This window comes from Hippoglossus stenolepis, chromosome 1 (genome assembly GCF_022539355.2).
Source record: "Hippoglossus stenolepis isolate QCI-W04-F060 chromosome 1, HSTE1.2, whole genome shotgun sequence".
Lineage (NCBI taxonomy): Eukaryota > Metazoa > Chordata > Actinopteri > Pleuronectiformes > Pleuronectidae > Hippoglossus > Hippoglossus stenolepis.
Window position 1 is genome coordinate 1,498,641 of NC_061483.1, and position 23,212 is coordinate 1,521,852.

General features: G+C 44.4%; 2 protein-coding genes across 3 annotated transcripts; both read right to left on the reverse strand.

The window, feature by feature from the left end:
* Positions 1–511: 511 nt before the first annotated feature.
* LOC118099650 (USP6 N-terminal-like protein) lies at positions 512–14,817 on the reverse strand. Its single transcript, XM_035144388.2, has 14 exons — positions 14,493–14,817; positions 12,121–12,194; positions 10,298–10,383; positions 10,149–10,188; positions 9,412–9,492; positions 8,567–8,674; positions 8,254–8,363; positions 6,931–6,979; positions 6,053–6,173; positions 5,840–5,934; positions 5,615–5,680; positions 3,993–4,092; positions 3,418–3,570; positions 512–2,832 (listed from the first exon to the last, which is right to left on the reverse strand). The coding sequence occupies exons 1-14, from the start codon at positions 14,647–14,649 to the stop codon at positions 2,201–2,203; spliced, it is 1,872 nt and encodes a 623-aa protein (XP_035000279.2). The 5' UTR covers positions 14,650–14,817; the 3' UTR covers positions 512–2,200.
* Positions 14,818–15,573: 756 nt separating this feature from the next.
* si:ch211-71n6.4 (para-nitrobenzyl esterase) lies at positions 15,574–22,841 on the reverse strand. Of its 2 annotated transcripts, none has more exons than XM_035143929.2 (10): positions 22,708–22,841; positions 20,940–21,210; positions 20,393–20,813; positions 19,699–19,806; positions 18,802–18,986; positions 18,095–18,294; positions 17,960–18,018; positions 17,537–17,704; positions 16,784–17,011; positions 15,574–16,198 (listed from the first exon to the last, which is right to left on the reverse strand). In XM_035143929.2, exons 2-10 carry the CDS (start codon positions 21,201–21,203, stop codon positions 16,056–16,058), a joined length of 1,776 nt encoding a protein of 591 aa, XP_034999820.1. In that variant the 5' UTR covers positions 21,204–21,210; positions 22,708–22,841; the 3' UTR covers positions 15,574–16,055. The 2 variants fall into 2 exon arrangements, with proteins under 2 accessions (XP_034999820.1, XP_034999907.1); XM_035144016.2 differs by having other exon boundaries at positions 22,617–22,764.
* Positions 22,842–23,212: the final 371 nt, after the last annotated feature.

Below are 23,212 nucleotides of genomic sequence, written 5' to 3' on the forward strand. Positions count from 1 at the left end.
ACATGAAGAGGTGGTTGTGGTTTATGTAAAAGAAAAGCTAAATATTTGCTTCTTAAAATGTATATGAATATTGAAGCGTCTAATAATATCATTGTACTTTGGTATAATGACAGAACAAATTAGTTTTCCAACAAATTAGCTCAGTGTAAACCAAAATAATTCATTTTTTAATGTGAGGATTTGAGTCTCTTCAGCAGGATGATAAACCAAATGCACAAATCTGCAATTAATCAAATTATGAACCAATTGATGCAGTAAACTGAGGCTTTTCTGGAGCAGTGTCCCACTGGAAACAGGTTTTATTTAGTGTTTTTCAATCCTGAAAGAAGGTGAGAGAAATGCAAAGTACCTGGAAAGTACCAGTTACTGGACGTAGAATAGCTCTCTGTGAATGTCCAGGCCAACAGAAGCAGAACAGAGTCAAGATCGAAATCACTGCAAATGAATCAAATGTAAAACCAGTGCTCTATTAAAAATTGAAAAAAAGAGTAAGAATCACGCAGACATCAAGGATGATAAAAGTTGTATTGTTTCATCTCCAGATTTTCATCAACCTCTTCAAAGTCCTGGGAAAGTTTCTGCTTGTTTCAACGTACAATAAAACTGTTAAATGTTTAACTTGAATACAAACGATCTGGAGTTCAACACTGAAATTCAGTCAAACGTCATAAAAAGCCAAAACATATTCACAGAATTCAAAGTTATGGCCTCAAATCACAAGAATTTTCGATCTGATTTTCTGATCTAAAAGTTCAAATCATCTCTTTTCTCCTCTAAAGAAAGACATGCTTTACCTAAACTGACCACAAGATGTCGATCTCTCACTATTTCTAAGCACAAAGCTGAGTTTCCTTCTCTGTGATGGAGAAACTCTTCTACTTAATACTGAACTTTCTAAACACAAAGTCAACAGCAGCTGTGACGTCTACTTCCTGCTGAGTTTCTTTAAGATTAAAAACAGGGTTTATCTCCACGTTTCAAGCACCTCGGTGGAAAGGCAGCAGATACTCCGGGTCTGGAAAAGGACAGTTTTTAAATGACCTTTCTGTAACAGGACAAAACAATAAATTACTGAGCTAGAAATCCACGTATTTGAAATGAGCTCAACAGGTTTGGATGTGTACAATCATAACAGTGAGCCAGCTCACTGTGTCAGAGGTGTTCAGTCCATCCCCTGAAAGTCCCGTCCAGTCAGATCCTCTCAGTGCCTCTGTTGCTGTGCACGCATGTCACACACATGAACTGAAGCCGATACAAATAAGGCATCGAGACGATAGTACAAAAAATAAAACTGTAACTCTGCTAGCAAACGTTTTACAAAGGCCGAGCAAACAAACATTCTGTTCTCTGACGAAACATTACAAAACTAGAAAAGTTTTTTTTGTATATTGTAAAGGTTGACGCCTCTTTACGTGTCTCAGCTCCCAGGTGACAGAACGTTAGATGGAAGCAACGGTTTGATCTCCTCGCCGTCTGTCGTCTCCTCTGATCTCACCGAGTCTGGGAACGAGCACAAATCTTCACTAATCACAAACTTTGTTCATGAGAAGTGAGAAGAACTATTGAACAGAGGAATATTTAGTGGAGGGTAAAGTGTGATTGGACCTGTTCTGTACAGGTCGAGGTTTTCACTCATCTGAGGATCTAATCATCGATCATTTGTCCTGTTGTTCTGTCGACTGACACCAGCTGCAGGTTTGGATCACAGATTTATCACTATTTTACATCCACGACATGAGACAGATTTAATAAAAGAAAGAATATTGAAAAAAATTAAAGCAGTACGTCGAGAATTCCTGACTTTAACTCCCAAAGATTTACTACACTTCCCACAATGCAACTTATTCAGACCAAATTTACCTGAAAATCACAATAGACTCAATAGACTCTCACTGTGTTTTCATCCACATCTGAAAAACGGACAGAAGTTTTAAAATGTTGACGCTGTTGCTTTGCCTGAAAACAGATTTAAAAATATAAAGTCGTTCAGAAACTTTTCAGGATTCTTAAGAAAAGGAAAATAATGACATCACCAGTTGACAGATTAGATCTTCAACCTGAAACTGAAAACACACTTTAAAGCAGTTATTGCTCGACACTGATGATCTGACTGATAATTCTGTTGTTCTCCACCAAAACTGACAAATGATCAAGTAAACAAAGATGGAACCTCCTGAATAAATCATTGCGTGTTGTGGGTTCATGAAACATCAGGTGTCTGTGTTTCCTCTGGGGCTGAACTCCAGTTCCGCTTCGGCAGCTCGACCACAAAACCGTCCTCAGCCGCCTCAGCTGCCGACAGACTCCCAGAGTGAGCCAGGACCGAACCTGGCGACGCCACCTGGACTACAGGCGCCGAAACGGTCCGTGGGACGCCGCGGGAGGAGTGGTCAGTGCTGACGGCTGCAGAAGAGTCAGGGGAGAGGGTATCTGCAATCCGCCGAGCTGTGGCAGCTGCTGCATCTGGTGTCATTTCATCCCCACGGTGATCCGGCAGTGACGGCTGATCCGCTGTGAACACCGTTTGGCTCCCCGGGGGCTGATAAGGCGGAGGCCCCATCAGCGGAGACCCATCGGGGGTGAGCGGCGCCTGGCTGTGGATGATGATGGGGTCTGGGGAAGGTAGCGGAGCCTCCTCTGCAGCATCGAGGTCCCTGGGGTCCTTGGAGGGGCTCTGGTCGGGGGATATGGTGTCGGGCTGGTGGGAGATGATGTGGAGGCTCAGTCCAGCTTTGGGGAAGCTGCTGGCGGAGGACGTCTTCACTCTGACCGGACTGAGCAGCACCGGCAGCTCCTGGCCCAGAGGCTTCCGAGGCAACTCGTCCGGCTTCCCTGAAAACAACAGGACCAGATACAATCACACAAGTCGTGCGTTTAGGTTTTTACTTTATGAAGACGATACATTTAAGCAAAAAACATCTGTTTAGTTCAACCAGCTGTGACGTCACTCTTCGGTTTGTGAGCTGCTGTTTTAAAGCCTCACTTTGTCCAACGCCATCTTGTTTTTTTAAGAAGTAACCATATTAGGAGAAGCGGTTTCAGCCACTTCCTCGTTTGCTTCACTTTCTGGACCCGGAGTCTACAAACATCTTTATAAACAGTCTGTGATCAATTGTGTCAGGAACAGGAAGAATGTGAGGAACTGGCTTCCCCTCTGGTGCCCCCTGCAGGTCACAACGGTAAAGAAAGAGAGTAACTCCCTGACCCATATCACATCCTTATGTAGAAATGTGTGTTCACATCAAACACTTGGTTCTGTTAAGAACTTCAACTTGTTTTCTTGCATGATTTTGAGTGATTTTAAAAAGGAAGGTATCTGTATAGATACAGTGACTCAGGTTCAGTGACTCAGGTCCAGTGACTCAGGTTCAGTGACTCAGGTCCAGTGACTCAGGTTCAGTGACTCAGGTTCTGTACCTGGAGGAGGAAAGTCCAGCTTCATTTTTCTCAGTTCCGACATGGAGGCCTGAAGCTGCTCCACGATCACGTCGTCGCTGTAGAAGAACGTCTGAGCGATTCTCTCCTGCAGAAACTCCCTGAGCTCCTCCAGCGACATCTTCACCAGACGTTCTGCACAAACAGTGTTATTAGTGTGGATACATTTCTACTGTTGGTTGGAGCAACTGCACCGAAACCCAACTTCCTCCTGGGGATCGGAACAACAAAGTATAAAAACAAAGTAGAAACATTATTATCACACATGCAGATGCACAGTAAACAGCCGGTGCTCTCAGAGGGCTGATGATTATTTGCATGATTTTATTTTGAAGTTACCTCGTATGTTTTGGCTTTTGGAACCAATACGGCTAAAGTATGATATTGAGAATTGTTTTTAAATTGTATCTGATGTCAGGAAGTCATCCTGTGACCCTCTTCCTGTGTCTCGTGGCCGGCCAGGGGGTCCGGACCCTTAGTTTGGGAACCACTGATGTAGAATATTCAGCCGGAGCAGATGATTTATGTTTTGTGTGGAACGTGTGGTCGTCTCTTACTCTTGTGAATCTTCAGGACGGTGTAGGACATGGCGGTGAGCAGCTTCTCTCCCTCCAGGATGAAAATGTCCCACAGACGAAGGTTCAGGATGAACGGCGTCTGCAGAATCACAGACACAACAAGTCCCCACATTACTGCGACTTATCTCAACGTGCCGGAGGTTTCACGTACATGCAGCTCTCGGTCCTGGCCGGAGTCAGGAGGTTTGTTTGGTTCCCTCCCAGACCTCAGGGGCCCCGGAGGCCCCTCTGAGCCGAGCAGGGAAGTGCTGACAGCAGCCGGACGCTGCCAGACCTCCACCACAGGATTGTGGGCAGAGGAGACTAATAGCAGTTCAGCCTAACAGCTCTTAATGCTCTAATGTAACATCCCAGAGCTCAGATATCACCAGAAACATTTTCCTGCTGAAATCATGAAAAATTATCACAAGATAATTGACAGTTTTCTTGTGTCAGTATTTCTTGGGAAAACTTGCAGTTGTGTTTTCAGGCTGAATTTAACATAATCTGAAGCTTCTGTTGAAGGCTCTGTAGGTGGCGCTCTTTACTTGGAAAGCTACGCTAATGCTAACAATGAATATAATCTACAAACAAAGTGGAGACATTGAACATACATTTTTAAAGGGAACAGCAAACATAGATGTTTTCATGACCTAGATCAGTTGAAGCCACAGTGTCCTGATAGCCCCCTGGTGGCTGGCTGCAGTATAGGTCATGTAAACCCTGCCTCATCCATGTTAGCAGATGGGACATAGACCAACCTAAAGAAATCGTTTACACGTCTCCACTGTACTAAAATGAATCGTTAGCGTATCCCTAACGCTGCCATCTTGAGTCTGTGCAGTAGTGATCATGGAGTGGAGCTGTGGTATCAAGGTCCCGCCCACACACAGTGAGTCAGTCTCATCTGTCAATCATAACCTCTCAGCCTGTTTTTATATCATCAAATATCTAATAAGAACCAAACTGATCAGAAACAACTTGAACAAACATCAGTGAGATAAGAAACATTTAGTTAACGTCTACTTATTGTTTGGTCCGCGTCCCATCGGCTAACAAGGAGGAGGCAGGGCTTATGAGCTATTCTGCAGCCAGCCACCAGGGGGAGATGAGATGGTTAAGCCTCACTTTAGGGAGCTGTCATGTCGCCGATATTTTTTTGTTGTTTGACTGTTTTCACATCTGGATGGAAACAGGACGTGAGATGTGAGGTGGATAAAGATATAAAACATGAATCGAGAAGGTTCCTCACACTGTCAATATAAACAATTAGCCAGCCACCAGGGGGCGATGAAGACGCTGCAGCTTCACTTTTAGAGACTCGTCCTGTCGTCTGTCTTTATTTACAGTCCGTGGGTTTTGCCATTTAAAGATGATCTTAACAAAGCTGCATTATGGGAAGTGTAGTAAGTTTGTTTGGAGTTTGAATATCGGGAACTTTCGTGTGTGGCCTCACTTATCGGATGTCAGGTCGCCCTGTTGCACCCTTTTCCTCCGGAGGAATTAGCACCACCTACTGTTCATCTTGGGAAACAAACTATTTTCCCATCTGGATGGAAACAACACAGGGTGAGATGAGAAGTGGATAAAGATGGAAAACATGAATCAGGCAGGTTCCTCACCCTGTCAATAAAACACTGTAGGAACCATTTAGTGCTGTAAATCCCTGCAGACATCTGCTCCCTGTCCTGCAGAGAGACAAGAGACATGTGGAGGAAGTGTGAGGATCAGTGAACTGACAGAAACTCACATTAGACGTCATCACGAAGTGTTCGTAACAGAGCTCTCGCTGCTGTTGAGTCGCCCTCGCTCTCTGTTATGAAACTCTTGTGTAACTGTGACCTCACCAGATGTTTCTTCAGTTTTGGGATGAGTTTGGAAATAATCTGATCGTGATGTGTCTGGAATCGCTGGAGTTTGGGAAACCCGGGAACAAAAAAGCCTTTAGAAAGAGAGAGGGAGGAGAGAGAGACTTTTTAATCTCACGCAATAAGAAATCTGACCCAGGCCTGAGAAGCCGTGATCAGGAAGCAGTGTTTGTCCAGATGAGGTCAGCTCACCGTGCATGCCGTGCTTGTGATTGGTCAGCAGCTGCGACAGGGCCCAGAAGGCGTCCTCCTCGTTCATGAACATGAGCAGCAGGGCGGCGATCTGACTCATCCCCTGGCAGTAGCTCACCTCCTGCAGGCGGCAGGAAATAACATGAAGCACATTTTCAGAGTTTCCATAGATGTTTATATTTTCACCTCAACAGAAATAAAATGTACAGAGTCGACGTTTCCCTGTCGAACACTAAAAGGTCCTAAAGGTAGAAATACAGATCCTGAACTACTCTGCTGTGAAGGTCCCTGATCACAGCTTCAGTCATTACTTTTGTTTTCATAATTAAAAATATGATCTTTTTTAAAGGGGTAGTTGAACAAAGTCTTTTGACTCGTTTGTCCCTGAAATGTTTTTTAGCCTCTGTAGCAGCGATGTTGTTCCACCAAGTCGGCTAATGTTCAATTAAATTGTGATTTTCAGAAATAATGAAGTTCATTTTTTGGTTATATATTATATATTGTGATAATGTGATAATATATTCTAATATGTAATAATAAGTCATATACAACAGATTTATAATCAACTTATTATTAAGGTTTTCTGAAGGTATAATTTATTTGTTCTTGATTAAGTTATCACCTGCATGTTTAATGGGAGAGAAACTATTTAGCTGCTGTGATTTAAAATAAGAGGTCATAATAATAACCTCTGAAATCTTCAACAATCATGAGAGAGAGTATAATAATAATATAATAAATACTATAACAATACACAAGCATTCTGTAATGCTGCAGCTCACAGTAAGTACGAATCTGCGCAGAAGGAAAATCTTGTTTTTTAAGTTAAAGAGGAATTTTAATGTTTCATGTGATGGAGAGAAAAACCAGCTACTTACTGTGTTGTAGACTGAATACGCTGAGAGGACATGGAAGAGGGACTGCTGCCTGAAGAGAGGAGGAGAGGAGGGAGGAGAGGAAACGAGGGAGGAGGGGAGAGTAGGAGAGGTATAAAAGAACGTAGGATGAAGGGAGTAAAACAGGAGGAGAGGAAGAGAAATGATGTCACTTATTCAATAATTCCATGAATCATGTGTCACTGAGGCTGTGTGTGATTCAAACGGTTCCTACAGAGAACCATCAAACGTTCTGTCTCAGAGAACACAGAGAACCAAGAGACCTCAGAAACAGAGAACACAGGACGGAGAGAACTCAGTTCTACCACTTCTCTCTGTCTTTGTGAAACACTCGGTTCTTGCAGAGCCTCTGAACTCATATTAAATATTGAAAACTGCCCCAGATTTTCCACCTCCGCTCCAGAACCGGCCTGCGGTCTATTAAACTGTCAGTGACATCACAGCGGTACAGGATCAGGTTCTCTCTCGGCCCGGTTCACACCGAGGTCACAGTGTCTCCGCTTCTCTTCCTCCTCAATCCATCTGAACTGAAACCTTGCACATTACAACCTGGACACGGAACAGAGGAACGTGGACGCCCGAGCGTGTTGTTCCACACCCGTGAGCTGCAGAAACAAACTCTCTCTCTCTCTCTGGGTTCCAGATGTTGAAGGATTTCACATCAGAGCCTGAGTGAGGGCGACCGCTGAGTGTCCACTTACTTTTGACCATTGAGGATCTTCACAGACACTTTTTCATGTTTGAAGGAAGAAACTGCAAATTGATCCTGTTACACATTAAAGTTGAGTTCATATAAAACGTTCCAGAAGGTTCTGATGCTTCAGTCTCACTTGTGTACGATCTATAAACAGATTTTAGGGCTGGAAGCTTCTGGTTTCTGTTTCTAGTTTGACCAATCAGGTTTGAGCAGCTTTGGTTGCCCACAGCTCTTGTGGAGAGAAAGAGGGGGGGGGACACCGGTTTTTAATTTATCTGCATCTGTCGTCTGGACATAAAACTCCTACAAACACCATCACTGTGTTGAATGTGAGAAACATTCGACTCGTGCGATATAGAAACTAGTCCCACTGTGAACAGTGTGGAGAGAAGACGGAGTCCTGGCCCAGATCTCAGCTGTCTGAGGACCAAAGATGTTGGCTCCTGTCCCCAGAGGCTGATTCATCATCAGCTGATAGCCAACGGGCTCCCTGATTGGACATGAACTGGACGTTACTGAGTTTATATCTATAACTAGAACATCACCCAGTAGAGTTCATACCAACAGTCCTCTGTGGAGATAATGAATACCCAGCACTCGTCTCTTACTTGACTCCAAAGCGATCCATGAACATGATGTGGTTTCTGAAGGTTCGGTTGATGTCCAGGTCGATCTGTTTGATCTCAGCCGAGTAGAGTCGGGCCTGTTCCTTCATCCTCTGAGGAACAACAAGAGGAGAACATCCACCAGGTGCTTTCAGATACTTGAGAGTAGAGAATTCATAATACAACCTTCATTGTCTTTTGTGTGAATGGATTTTTACAGTTTCTTGTGTCTGCTTTGTAAGTCCTGTTTTTAAAGGTGCTATATAAATAAAGTTAATATGATTATTATCTAGATTTTCACAGAGAACACACTGACCTCATACTTGCCCTCGTTCTCCCTCTTGACCCTGTCCACATCCAGCATCAGGGCCCAGGCTCGGCCCCGGAGCTGCAGCGGGACGCCCTTATACACTCGATTCACCATCTGACAGCCAGAGAGAAGAGGAAGAAGAACATCAACACCGACCAACATGAAGAGCCGGAAGGGTTAGAGAGACGAAGATGGAAAGTTTAACCACCTACAGCTCGCCTACGACACTGTTCACAAGAACGAGGCAAAGGGTTTTTACATCCCTGAGCGAACAGAGTGTGTGTGTGTGTGTGTGTGTAGCTGCTGTGAATATAACATACACTGGTTTGTTTACCTGTGTGGGTTGGATGGATTTAAAATACCTTCAACGTGAAGCCGCATGTCGGCAGCTCCGCAGGACGCGAGAGAATATCCCAACTATTGACTTCAGGATGTAAAAGAATCCCTGATGTCATGTTAGTGGCTGTTTGCTTCCTAGTTGTTCTCACTGCTGTGGTGACTGGTGCTCCAGTAATTATTAAATTCCAAAATACACTAAAGTCTAAGCTGCCAGTTTGTTAGGTGAATGGGAGCTTGATAATTTGCCTGAATTACACATCTATAGATAATTAACCTGTGGTAGCAAATTATAGATGAGACAGTATGAAAATGTTGTAACCGTTTAATCCCTAGAGCGAAGCATCTGGAAACAAAGCCGTTACACAGCCGCAGCAGTGCGTGATGTCAGAGAACATGCCGACGCTGCACCATCGGAGACGTGAGGAACAGACGGAACAGTTTTCCAATCTTTTAGCTCCAGGTTTGTTCTCCACCTCCTGATGAACAAATCTCCTCTGGTCTGTGCTACTCACCCTGTCACTGTTCTTGTATTTATCCCACTTCTTCACCATCTTCAGCCACTTCTCTGTTCTCTCTATCTCCAGCTGCTTCAACTGTCAATGAGACAAAATACACAGTTAGACAGACAGACAGACAGACAGACAGACAGACAGACAGACAGACAGACAGACAGACAGACGGACGGACAGACAGACAGACAGACAGACGGACAGACAGACGGCAGACGGACGGACGGACGGACAGACAGACGGACAGACAGAGACAGACGGACGGACAGACAGACAGACAGACAGACAGACAGACAGACGGACAGACAGACAGACAGACAGACAGACAGACAGACAGACGGACAGCGGACAGACGGACAGACAGAGAGACAGACAGACAGACGGACAGACAGAGACAGACAGACGGACAGACAGACAGACAGACAGACAGACAGATATGCATCTGATGACCCTTCACTTTTTTCAGATGTCCCTATGAATAGATCTGTAAATACATCTATAAATAAAATTTAAATCTGTCAATAAAACTGTATAGACTATATATAAACTGTATATAATCCAGCTCCACCTGCAGCAGCTACAACATTAACATCAACATTTAATAATATATCAGTCATTAGGACGAAATACATTTACTTCAATACTTTGACTGAAAGGTTAACTGTGTAGGCTTTAGTGACATCTAGTGGAGACATTGCAGATTGCAGAGAGATTATTTGTGACATTTCCTGAGTCTTCACCTTTTCTTCATGTGCCGTCGGGGCCGGTAGTTCGTCCTCACTGGAAAAATGATGAAACAGAATCAGAAAACAAAGTTGACAGAGATGGCTGCACAGCGCCACCAACTGGAGGGACAGTGTGAGACCAGCGTAACACAGGACGGACTTACTGCATGAAGCCGAAACGGTCAGTGACTTTGTAGACGCTGTAGTCGGCATCTTCCCAAGGGTCGATCTCCACCCCGCCCTGCCTGCCCTGTAACACACACACACACACACACACACACACACACACACACACACACACACACACACACACACACACACACACACACACACACACACACACACACACACACACACACACACACACACACAGTTATATTCACTGTACTCAACCTCACATTAAAACTATAATACTTTATATGGAACCAGTGAAATCTGCCTGAAAAAACGACCGTAGCTATTTTTCTCATAAGGGTAAAAATACAGGGTTATATTTGGGTTAGATGCCTTGCTCCAAGGCACAAGAACCTGGGTTCTGACGGATGACCGAATGATAGTTAGTAGTATAATTATATATATATAGTATAATTATTATTATATCATCATATTGTTTGCCCTCTCGGGGTTGGGGGTGATTTGCTGCCTCACAAGAAAGAATATTTCGGGGCTGCACATCCACACAAACACACAAGCAGCAGTTTACACAAACACATTCAGTAAGTCAAACTGAACTCGACAGAGAAACACGAGCATCAACTCAACTGCAGCTCTGATGTTTGTATCATGGAAAATCCATTTAAGCACCAATCAGGTTCCAGTGTTGACACAACACAGAGGCAGCTAATCCTGCGACAGTCGACCACAGAGCCCACTGCTGAGTGGCTGTCTGCCTGACTGGACGGCAGCCAATCAGCCTCCTGCTCACAGCGAGAGGAGGGGGTGTGCAGCTTCATCGAGGTTGAGTCCGAGGCCCCTGAGGCCCCGTGAGTGATGTCAGCGTCATGAAAGTGAGAAGACTAAAAATACTTCCTCACTCAGGCAGTTTGGAGACATCGAGTGCCGGAGCCAGATTTGAACTCAAATCAACCAGTGACTGAATCCAGGACTTTTAACACACAACAAAACGAACCTCATGTTTTACTGAACTCAACCTTTCAGCTGTGGGTTCAAACTCTGTGTGACGAACGAGGTCGGACCTCAAACCTTCACGGGATCTAACCTGAATGTGTCAGGTATTAAACATCCGGTGAAATAAACGTATGATATCGAACTTTTCTGGATTTAAAAAAATGGATAAAAAAAACGACCAGACCTGAGTTACAGATGTAGTTGAGTTGTCCCGTGAGGAGACAGTTGGGCCTCGGGGGTCGGGGTCAAGTCAATCAAGATGCAGTGTGTCACTGCTGAGGCTATGGCGAGACAGACCCCCCCCCCTGTCGTCACGCTGCCCCGAGCTGCTGAGCTAAATTTAACCTCCGACCGCCGCCGCCATCCCCGACCAGAACTGTCTGTTTATCGTAGTTTATCTGAATGTTTTTCATTTCAGATTCTAAAGAGGTTTATTCAGGTTATTACACAATGTGTTATTAACACACTGACAGAGTACTCACCTCCTCCTACACACACACACACACACTGCACTGCCCCCCCACACACGCAGAGTACACTGAACCTCCTTCTCATGCCATAAAATCACCCAAGTGTAAACTCTACCTCCTACACACACACACACAGACACACAGACACACACATTAAATCATCCAAACCTGTAGTTCTTTAAAATGTTGACGATAAATTTGTGTTTTCAAAATTTTTTTAAATATTTCATATAAATTAAAGATAAATACCAATATTTTTTCCGCCAACGTTAAATGATGAAAGTTCACCTTGAAGTGTTCCGGTGTAAATCCTGAAAGAGATCCTGAAGTATATGTCGTATAAAAATGTAGTAAACTCCGGCTGTTCCGTGAGTTGGAAACAAACTCACCGTGGCATATTTCAAGATGATGTCAGCGCGTTCCTCTGCGATTAGAGTCTCGATGTCTTTCTTCATGACAGAGTCTGCAGAGAGAGGAGAGCGGAAACATCACAGCTCAACTACAGCAACTACAACAAGGAGTCAGGAGGATGGAAGATGAATATATTGAGGAGTAAATATTTGAGACGTGGTTGTGAGTGAGCATCGTTCTGCAGGTTTCGTCCATCGCACAGATTAAAAAACACAAGAAGACTGAAGAGCTGCAGGAACACGACCCTGGAGTCAGAATGGTTTGATACGAATCCCAGGAAATGAAGCTTTTTGACTTCCTCTTCTCACAGGACGTGTTATGACATCATCACCTCTATCTGAGCTACTTAAGTCTCTTTTAAAACAAAGCACACAATCCCAGCTGGATCCAGACGGCCGCTGGTAAATCATCCCATAACAAAGCAGCGAGGGTATTAATCCAGATTAATCTACTTCCTCTGTGCAGGGTCCTCACCAATGACCGGTCGTACTCTGGACACGCAAACCATGTGGATTAGGAATTTCTCCAAAGCAGGATTATGCAATGAAAGTGAGGAACAAAGAGAAACAAAGAGCCGTGAGGATCCACAGCAGCTGGACGACGTAATGAGTTCAGGTTCCTTTACATGTTCTGTAATCATCAGAACATCAGTGAGGTTCCATAAAACCTGAAGAACCTGAGAACTCACAATCAGCTGCAGCAAGTTGAGGAGTGAAGCTGAACTGTAGATCAGTTCAAAAGATTTAAAGTTATTAAAAACCAGAGTTTATCTCCAAAATTCATCAGGAAACTTTAAAATATGAAGAATTCTGAACAGAGTTTGGTGGATTTGTTACAGCAGCAGCTCTTCTGGTTCAGGAAGCAGAGGATCATGGGTAATATCCAGTGTTGAGAGTGGGACGACCCAGTCAGAACCCAACAGAATCAATCACAACATGTGTCAGCAGGGGGCGCTGCTGCTCAGTAACAGTAACATAGTGTTGGTTTAATATAAAAATAAAATGGCTCCTGACGGTTCCTCACATCTGAAGTAAACTCTCCTGATTTTAAACTTTCAGGCTTTTTGAATTGTGGTTTTTGCTGATTCCTCCTGTAAACATCAGACCCAGGAGAGTTTGGGTCATTGGGTCGTTGTCGGTTCAGATACTTTGGTTTTGGTCACGTGATGCTTTGATCCATCAAACCCCGATGAGATCAAACTCATGAGGAGAAACTGCAGAATCTAGTTTCAGGCCAGCGGAGGCTCTGCAGACGCTCAGGCTCAAACCCTGACTTCTCACAGAAGCTTTAAAAATGAGCTGCGATGTGAAGCATGTGGCCGCGGCTGCATGTGGTCAGTGCACTGAATCCCAGAGGAGCTCTGGCTGCAGGCCCAGAGGAGGGTGGAGGCCCCGGACGGAGGGCGAGCGGGCGGCCGCTCGGCGCTCCACCTGACAGACCAACCGACAGGCAGAAAATTAGATGTTTTCTCTGGTTAGTTACAAAAACAAAGCATGATGGGTGATTTATCCACAGAGCGTCCACCCATGATGCATCTGGTCTGAAGTGATGACTTCATTAAACAAACGACATCAGAGTTTGAGACGTGGGTCCTGGACCTGAGTCAGATTTCACTCCTGTGATTTATGGACGGGGGTGGAAAGAGAAAAACCATCACGTTCAAACTCCAGCTACCAAAACACAGCTGCCTGTGATAAAGAGTCTGGCTCCGAACAACCAGATATCATGAATCTGACAGTTTCAACAGATCAGACTGAAAACAGCAGCATCGTGTCGGGAGCTGGAGAAAAAACATCCTCCAGCTTTAACTGAGGTCCTTTAATTCTTTTAAAACTTTCTGAATCAAAGTCAAAGCCAAGGTTCACGTCCCTCCTGATGGAGCTGCTGCATGTCACTGACATGACGAGTGTCCACAGACCTGGAACACGTCAGTGACCGTTTGAGCTTTAAAAGATGCAGAACGACACTTTGAAGACGTCACCAGGAGGGAAAGTTCACCTGAGTGGAGCTGGAACCATCTCATTAGTGTGTGTGTGTGTGTGTGCGTGTGCGTGTGTGTGTTGCAGGCCACAGCTGATGCTGCCTTCACTGTCTCTCACACTGATGCGTTCACGGACCCGGTTCCTCAGCAGCTCTGCTCGGTACCGACTCGCTCCGCGGGGCTCGGATCTCTGTGGCCGCTCTAAGAGTCGCTTTCTGCGGGTCAACAAACCCGGAGGCTCCGGCGGGATGAGCCGAGATTCTACGGTTAGTGACGATGCTACAAACTCACGCGAGATCATTTAATTCTAATGAGAATAAAACACAGAAGACAATAAAGATAAAGGAGTCAATAAAGGAGAATAATTACCGTGATGCACCGCGGGGATTCTGTGTCTTCTGTGCGGGAACAGAGCTCCGAGCCCCGGCTCGTCAGGAGCATCCTCCGGGTACAGAGCAAACCACCGGGATGACAACAATAGACTCAATCCATGGGCACACACACATACGCGCACACACACACACATACACGCTCGCGCGCGCTCACACGCTCTCAAACACACACACACACACACAGACTGAGTATCACTCTCACACACACACACACACACACACACTGTGCCTCACACACACTGTGCCTCACACACACGCGGACGGAGCAGCTCCTGGTCCTGGTCCGAGCCGCAGCGGGTCAGACTGAGGAGCCGCAGCAGCCGAGAGGGAGTCGTCAGATCCGGCCTGAAAGACACAGAAGCGCCCCACTCTGCCGACATCTGCTGGACAGAGCCGGTACTGCAGGACCTCTGTGTGTGTGTGCGTGTGTCTTTGCCACTGTTGTGTCTCTTTGTAGCTGTTGTGCGTCTTTGTCGCTGTTGAGTGTCACTTTGTCACAGTTGTGTGTCTCTTCATCACTGTTGTGTCTCTTTGTAGCTGTTGTGTGTCTCTTTGTATTTGTTGTGGTTGTTGTGTCTGTTTGTGGTCACTTTGTGTTTTTTTCTCCTTCAGTTTGTTATCATTCTTCATTTGTCTCTTTGTAGCTGTTGTGTGTCTGTTTGTAGTGTTTGTGTGTCTCTTTGTATTTGTTGTGGTTGCTGTGTCTGTTTGTAGCTGTTGTGTTTCTGTTTGTAGTGTTTGTGTGTCTCTTTGTATTTGTTGTGGTTGTTGTGTCTGTATGTGGCCACTTTGTGTTTCTTTCTCCTTCTGTTTGTTATCATTCTTCACTTGTCTCTTTGTATTTGTTGTGGTTGCTGTGTCTGTTTGTAGCTGTTGTGTTTCTGTTTGTAGTGTTTGTGTGTCTCTTTGTATTTGTTGTGGTTGTTGTCTGTTTGTGGTCACTCTGTGTTTCTTTCTCCATCTGTTTGTTGTGCTTCTTCACTTGTCTCTTTGTGTCTAGATGTTCTGAGAAGATTCAAGAGGATCCAACATGAAACCAAACATTAAATAACACGATGGAAGTGGTTTGAGTTTATTGAGCTTATAAAATATAAAGTGAAAAAGTGTCAACACAACAAAACACGATGCAAAGCTCAGAGGTTCAAAAAGCACAGATGAGAAAAAAAAATGATTTGTAGTAAATTTGTGAAATAAAATGTAAAAGCTTCAAAACTAAAAACAGGTGTAATCAAACAGGAAATAAAACAAATGAAACTAAGATAATGAATCAGTGCAAACAGCCGAACTTCACAAGTTCACAAACAACAACACAAATAAAGCTACACACGTTTCTCATTCTGTCTCCTCTCCAATCACGTCCCTGAAAATCCTCCTTGTCTGCACTTAAGAAACTGAATCTCTGTTCTCGTCTTTTCTCGTATGTTCACCTTCAAGTTCCTGAGGCTCTAATTACCCACAAGTCCACGTTTGAGCTTCTCAAACTAAACTGCTGAGCTGAGGGGGGGGTGAAGTGTCTTCATGACATCATCCCCTCAGCGTCTCAGTTCAGCCAGGCGTAGGCGAACAGGCTGTTCTCTCTCCACAGATCACAGCGAGCGGCCGAGTAGTTGTGAGTCACCGACAGGCTGCTGGACAGGAGAGCAGTGGCTGCTGGGAACTCAGGCCACTCCTTCTCCATCTTACCTGCACGACAGAGAAAGAGTTCAGTGTCACGTTCAGAGGAAACAACCACGAGTCGCACGGGCAGAAGTTAAATGTTCCTCTGTGTCGATACGTCGTCATCATCAAACTGCAGCACGATAAATACAGGAAATAAAACGTGAGGCTTCTTTTTTACATTTCAAATACACTGAACCTTCCGGGTTTACGACGAGTGTTAGGCCCATGTTGAAGAAAAAAAAACGTTTCAAGAATAAAGTCTTAATTTTATGAGAATAAAGTTGTAATATTACAAGAATAAAGTCATAATATGACTAAACATAAAGTCGTAACTTTCCGAGCATTGAGTCGTAATTTAACAAGAATAAAGTCATAAGATAACGAGAAGTAAGTCCTAATTTTACAGAAACTAGATTGTTTCAGGACTTTGGATCCAGAGGAAGTGAAACTGCTTTTCACTGATATCACAACTTGATTCTCTCTTTTGGCACTGTTTTAAATTTATAGAAATTTCACTAAAACATTCTGTGGTCTTTAAAATGTGCTCAGAGGAATGATGAGGATGAGGATGAGGATGAGGATGAGGATGAGGATGAGGATCACCATCACCTGTTTTGGCGAAGGTAACGAGGTGACGTGTGATGACCTCCTGGAATCTCTTGTCCCTGTCGGAGAGAGGCTTCCCCAGGATGGACTCCAGTCCACCAAAGAACGCCACGGCGTCCAGGCGGTGGAAGGCGAAGCGGCTGGGGAAAGGCAGCAGAGCGCTGGACGTGTTGACCGGTCCGGACGGCGTGTGAGTCACCACGTAACGATACACGGGGCTCGTCAGTGCAGCTGCAGGCAACAGAGAGATTTTCAGATTCAGCTGAGACGTCGGGACATAAACAACAGACGCTGGAAACTGGAGTCTGTAGAATCAGGGGTTGAAAATGTCGTCTTATTTTCTTCTGACTTTTTAAATTATTCATTATTTTTACACTTGAAACCTCCAGTTAGTTAGTTGATGAGAATCTTCACCGATAAAATCAAATAAATGCTTTAAAACTCGAAAACTTGATATTTATTTAATATAAAGTCAAGTTTGCTGCCAGTTGTTGTGTAAAATGTTCTAAAAACAGTATAAAATAGTGTTTGTCATTCAAATGAATGAATCATGAACTCTGTGTGCATTAACATGTTGATATTATATCACTGATAAACTCTGACTTCCTGTGTCCCTGGTTGTATTCATGTGTTTTTCAGCTTCATATGAATTTAATGCACCTTTTCCCTCAGGGACCTCAGGGTTATGACACTAGGTGGCGCAGTTTCACCACAACAGGCGCTGATGATACACCTTCAGTATGAGCGTGAGTTTACCTGCAGCCCTCCGTGCCAGCTCATTGTTGGGACACGTGACCCGGATGTCGGACGCCATGGTGGTGTACGCCCTCTCCTGGCAGCGGTCCGCGGTGGTACAGGGGCCCGAGATCGGATACAGGTCCAACGCATCTTTAGGGAGATTCTCACTGAAGGACTCAAGTTTATCTGTCGGGAGGAAACAGGAAACGTTCAGATACAGTGATAATGAGAATTGTAACATTGAACATTTAGCATTTAGCATTTAGCATTTAGCTCATAAGATACTCACAAGAACTCACAAATAAGAGACCGGAGGCAGTTAACTGGTAACTATCTGCTGATACTGATGTTTCCCAACAAATCTTTAAATCTGCGAACTGGAGCGCCTGCTAAACCACATGGTTTCCTACTGAGGCTTGAGTGGCCTGCAGCAGCTGTTACCTGTCACAAACCACCTGTAGTCCTCCCACGTCCACTTGGAGATGTTTTCAGCCGGAGGTCTGGAGAGGAGACACACAGTCCGATCAGCCGACAGATCAGCTGACAGCGACACACCTGAACCGGCTGAGCTCTCACCTGAAGTCCACCTCCTGCTCCGTCGTCCCGACAACAAAAGGGACGTCGCTGTGCCGTCCCTTCGTCTCCCACATCTCCAAGGTTGGAGCTTCCAGGACGAATCCGTCCACCACCACCACCGGGCCGATGAAGCGCCCTCTAGTGGGGAGGTCTGTCATCCCGTCGGGTGCCCACGAGGGGTACTCCTGCCACGGGATGGCCTGGAGGGGGGGGGGGGTTATAGTTGAATTTGATTATTATTATTAATATTATGGATACATGGATGCTTCAGCAGCACTTCAGGTGGAGCTGATCTTAACTACACAGTCAGATAGTTTAGTCCAGTGGTTCCCAACCTGAAGGTCAGGCCCCGGCAAACGGTCACCAGATAAATGTGAGGGGTCCTCAGATGATTCAAGGGAATATCTGACTCACTGGTCCGTTTTCAGCATCAGGCTATTCTCTGCTATAAATGATTCAAATGATAGAAACCATCTTTTAGAAAAATGTATTTAAAGTCTACTGCGATTTTTTTTGTTTGGTCCATGTCCCATCTGCTAACATGGAGGAGGCAAGGTTTACGACGTAAACTACAGCCAGCCACCAGGGGGCGATCCACATGGTTTGTCTTTACTTTTGAGAGCTGTCATGTCATTGATCTTTATTTACAGTCCATGTGAGAACTAAGAGAATTTAAATTGAACGTGGTAGCGCTGCAGGTTTCGTACCTGCAGCACCTGACGGACAGAGAGGCGGCGGACGCAGCTCAGGTCTCCGCAGTTCGTCTTCTTTAGGAAAACCAGGTTGTCGGACTCAGCTTGTTTCAGTGTCACGTCACGGACGTACGGGCCGCTCATGTCCACCGCTGCTTGGAAGAGACCCTTCGCCAGCAGGGACGTCATCAGGGTCCACACTGAGGTTCCATTTTCACCACAACACAGAATATTTAAAATATTGATTAACGTGCAGATTGTTTAACTGATTAACTGTTTGTCAGTTAAAACAGAATAAAGCTGCTAATTCTTACGTCTGAGAACCTGAAAACCGATGAAACATTTTTCATTAAAAGTATTAATCAATACTCAAAATATTGACTTATATTGAAAGGTTCAGTGTGTAGTATTTAGTGACATCTAGTGGTGAAGTTGCATGTTGCAGCTGAAACTGCTCACCTCAGCCCCCCCTTCAAAGTGCGGAGGAGATCCTACAGCGGCTCAGGCATCAGAAGAACTCAAGGTTTTTGCTTTGTCCATTTTGGGCGACTGTAGAAACATGGTGGTGCAACATGGCGGCCTCCGTATAAGAGGACCCACTCTCGGTGTGTATATATAAATATATATAAATATAAAGGGCTCATTCTGGGGTAATGAAAACAACACTTCGTACATTCAGATGATTTTTCACTCCTGAATTTGATCTTTTATCGTATTTCTTTTTGTCAACAGATTCCTTTAACCTAAATCTTACACACTGGACCTTTAATTATCAATTAATGAACCACTTATTGAAGCTCCCATTTCTAACTCTTGCATAAAAATGTTTTGCAGTATAAAAAATAAACTTTAAAAAATTGCTCTTCAGACTCATAGTGCGTCAGTGACACACTTAATTGTTTTCTTTAATACCTGAGCTCTGTCCAAATATGGTGACTTTCCCTGGATCTCCCCCGAACATGTGGATGTTCCTCTTGACCCACTTCAGAGCCGCGATCTGGTCCATGAGGCCGTAGTTCCCTGTCGGTGGCGGAGGGACGGATGGAGGAGGATCAGTTAGCAACGAGAACCAGACTTTATGTGACCTTGTTACTGGCGTCCCATTTTCTTCATCGGAAAAAAACCCATCTCGCTAAGAATTAAATTTAACTCTTTTGACGCCGAGTGGCGAGGAAATGGGTCATGGAAGATGAAAAAAGACACGTGTGTCCAGAGTCAGACATCACGCCATCACGCCATGTGAGGCTCAGAACGTCTTTGGATCATGAAACAGAGATAAACTACCCAGCTTGTGTGAGAACAGGCCCCCACAGTGTGTCATTAACATGGAGGAGATCTCATCACATTAACATTCTAAACAATAAACATTTAAATTATTTATTACGGTTAAACACAGAATCTAAATAAAGATGGACGACACGTCTCCACTTCCTCCCACTATTTAGAAATGAAGTGTTGCAATATCTTGGATATGATTGCTGCCATCTTGTGGTGTGTGTGTGTGTGTGTGTGTGTGTGTGTGTGTGTGTGTGTGTGTGTGTGTGTGTGTGTGTGTGTGTGTGTGTGTGTGTGTGTGTGTGTGTGTGTGTGTGTCTCATGGACGGACCTGAGGTGTTTGTTGGAGAACCTTCTCTCAGCATCTCCAGCGCCAGGAAGCCGAAGGCGTTGAGTCTGTAATTGAAGCTGACATAAACCACCCCTGTGTTGGCGGCGAGCGTCTCCGTGGGGGAGTAGCAGAGCTCGCCCCCACTGAGCGTGTGCAGATGTCCTCCGTGGATCCACACCATGACGGGGAGTTTGGCGTCCGGCTGCAGCGAGGGCGTCCACACGTTGACGTAGAGGCAGTCCTCCTGGCCCATCACCTTCCCCGTGCTCGACATCGGACGCACCTGCGGACACATGCTGCGGAAGCGTCCGCCGTCGGTCACCCTGCTCCTGCATGCCGGTGCAGCCGGAGGAGCCCAACGCAGGTCGCCAACGGGAGGAGCGGCGTACGCCATCCCCTTAAAAGAGTAGGCTCCATTTTTCTGAGGAAGAAGGATTAAGAAGGATCGAGACGAAATGTTGTTCATTTCTAAAAAAGTGTTTGGAAATGCTGGTTGAAATGTTGCATGTTTACTTTATACTTTCTAAATTGTGTATAATAAACTCACGTGTCTTCCTCTGAATTCTCCGCAGTCCGTCGACACCTGAGCGAAAGACGACGGCAGCGTCTGGGCCACGTAGGCCAGGTAGGTGGCGAGAGCGAGCAGGGCGAGGACGCCGAGGCAGATGAAGAAGATGCAGCGTCTGGACAGCACCAGGAAGGGGCTGATGTAGTTTCTGTGACGGACGTACTGCACCTCCTCCTCGTCCTCCTCCTGCACCAGGTAGCGGTACTCGGTCCTCGCCGGGACCTCAAATGCGTCCTGGTTCATCTCCGCTCTGCGACAAAAAAAACAAAACGAACCGACCTCAGATCAGATTCAATCTGTTCGACAGGTGCAGGAGAAACGAGCAAGAACAAGATGGACGTGAAACTGAACTGTAAATTGAATTTGTTGCTTTCAAAGACAAAGAGAAGAAAGAATGTGTTCTCTTGTCTTGTGTTGATGCTTCAGAATTATTCTTTGTCATTAATGAGTCGTCCTCAAACTCTTCTCCAACATTCGGTCACTTTTTATAGTTTGTGTGCTGAGCTTTTTATAAACTAGTTAGAAAAGTGTGTTCATCCTGCCTGGTTTATCTGCACTGAAGATTTTATACTTTAGATTTTATAGAATTTTCTTTATCACTTGTCACAGAGTCTGTAAAACAGCCGACAATCTTCAGATCCAGTTGGTGAGTTTTCATTTCCTTAGATAATAAAGTAAAAATTCTATTTCAAACATTTGTATGACCTGTACCAAAGTCGTCCGGTGCAACAACACGACCACGTCAATAATAAACATGAAGCAGAATTATCATCTGATTCTCTCACTGCGGATTAGTTTTGTTTCAAATTGTTCAGGTGTACCTAATAAAGTGACCACTGGTAATATTATGATAATATATAATATTATGACATTAACAGGAGATATTTGTCAATGAAATATAACTTTTTAACTTGTCTTGTAATTGGCCTTTTTCTCGATATTGTCCTGTAATTTTTCTTGTTTTCGGAGGGACATGTTTTTATCAACTAAGAACAATCAAAGATCGTACGTTCAATTTTACATTATACATTAATTATTCAGGATCTATTTTAAAATAAGCTCAGTCTAACACTTCTTCTTCTTCTTTGGTTTATTGGCGAGTAGCAACCAGCATCAAGCTGCATTATCTCCACACGTCTGTGTCAAAGTCTAAAAACATCATTTAACGTGGCTACATTCCCTGATTTGACCTCATTCTAGTTTCTATTATTGTGATGATCATGTTTAAACTGTTATTTTGTGTTTTTACTCGTTTTTTGTTATTTGTGAAAGACTTTGTAACTTTGTAACTTGAGAAGTGATACATAAACATAATTATTATTTTTAGTAGTAGTAGAAGTATTAGTATCATGTATGTGGATAAAAGTTTTGAGTATTTCTGATGAATTCCTGAGAAGTGAATGAAGTAATATTTTACATTGTGTGTTCATATCCTGTAACGGAACAGAATGTGTTGAGGAGCAGAAACACAAGAAGGAAAGAAAACACATGGAACAATAAACTAACACAACAACACAACAACAACAGATTCACGAGTTCAGTCAACACAACGAGATGATTCGTGATAAACTTCAGTTTGTGAAGTTTGAACTCGTTTCCTTCAGAAAAGAGAAGAAGAGATGAAGTGTGAACTTTATGTTGAAGAACTTCTCTCACTCTTCTTCTTCTTCTTCTTTTCTCTTCTTCAGACGAATCGTTTCTTCTCTTTCTTCCTCAGACACTTTGAAGAAAAGATGGATTTACTCACCATGTCCCGTCCACGTCTCACGCGCACACGCAGCAGGAAACAAACAACAGTTGACGCACTTAAGTTGTTTTCAGGGTGGAGCGCGCACCGTGAGCGCGCATGTCCGGCTCCTCCCCCCTCTCAGTCACATTTAAAGAGACAGTACACGAAGACGAACTCGCACTGTTTGTGCTTCAGGTCAAAAAATAGAAACAAAAATATTCGTAGACTCCGAGTCCAGAAAGTGAAGCCAATGCGGAAGTTATGTATTTTCTATAATGACCAGCAGGGGGCGACTCCACTGGTAGTTTCTATAGAAGTCTATAGAAAGTGACTCTACTTCTCACTTTATAACGTCAGTAAACATTCAGGAGTTTCTGTCTCAGTCTCTAGTTTCACGTCTTCTTCAAACAGCTGATGTTCATTTAGTGAATTATGATCATTTAGAGTCAAACAGACCATAAAGCACCAGATGTGTTGGGGGGTGGATACCACAGTGTGATTGACAGCTAGTACTGTCCAATGG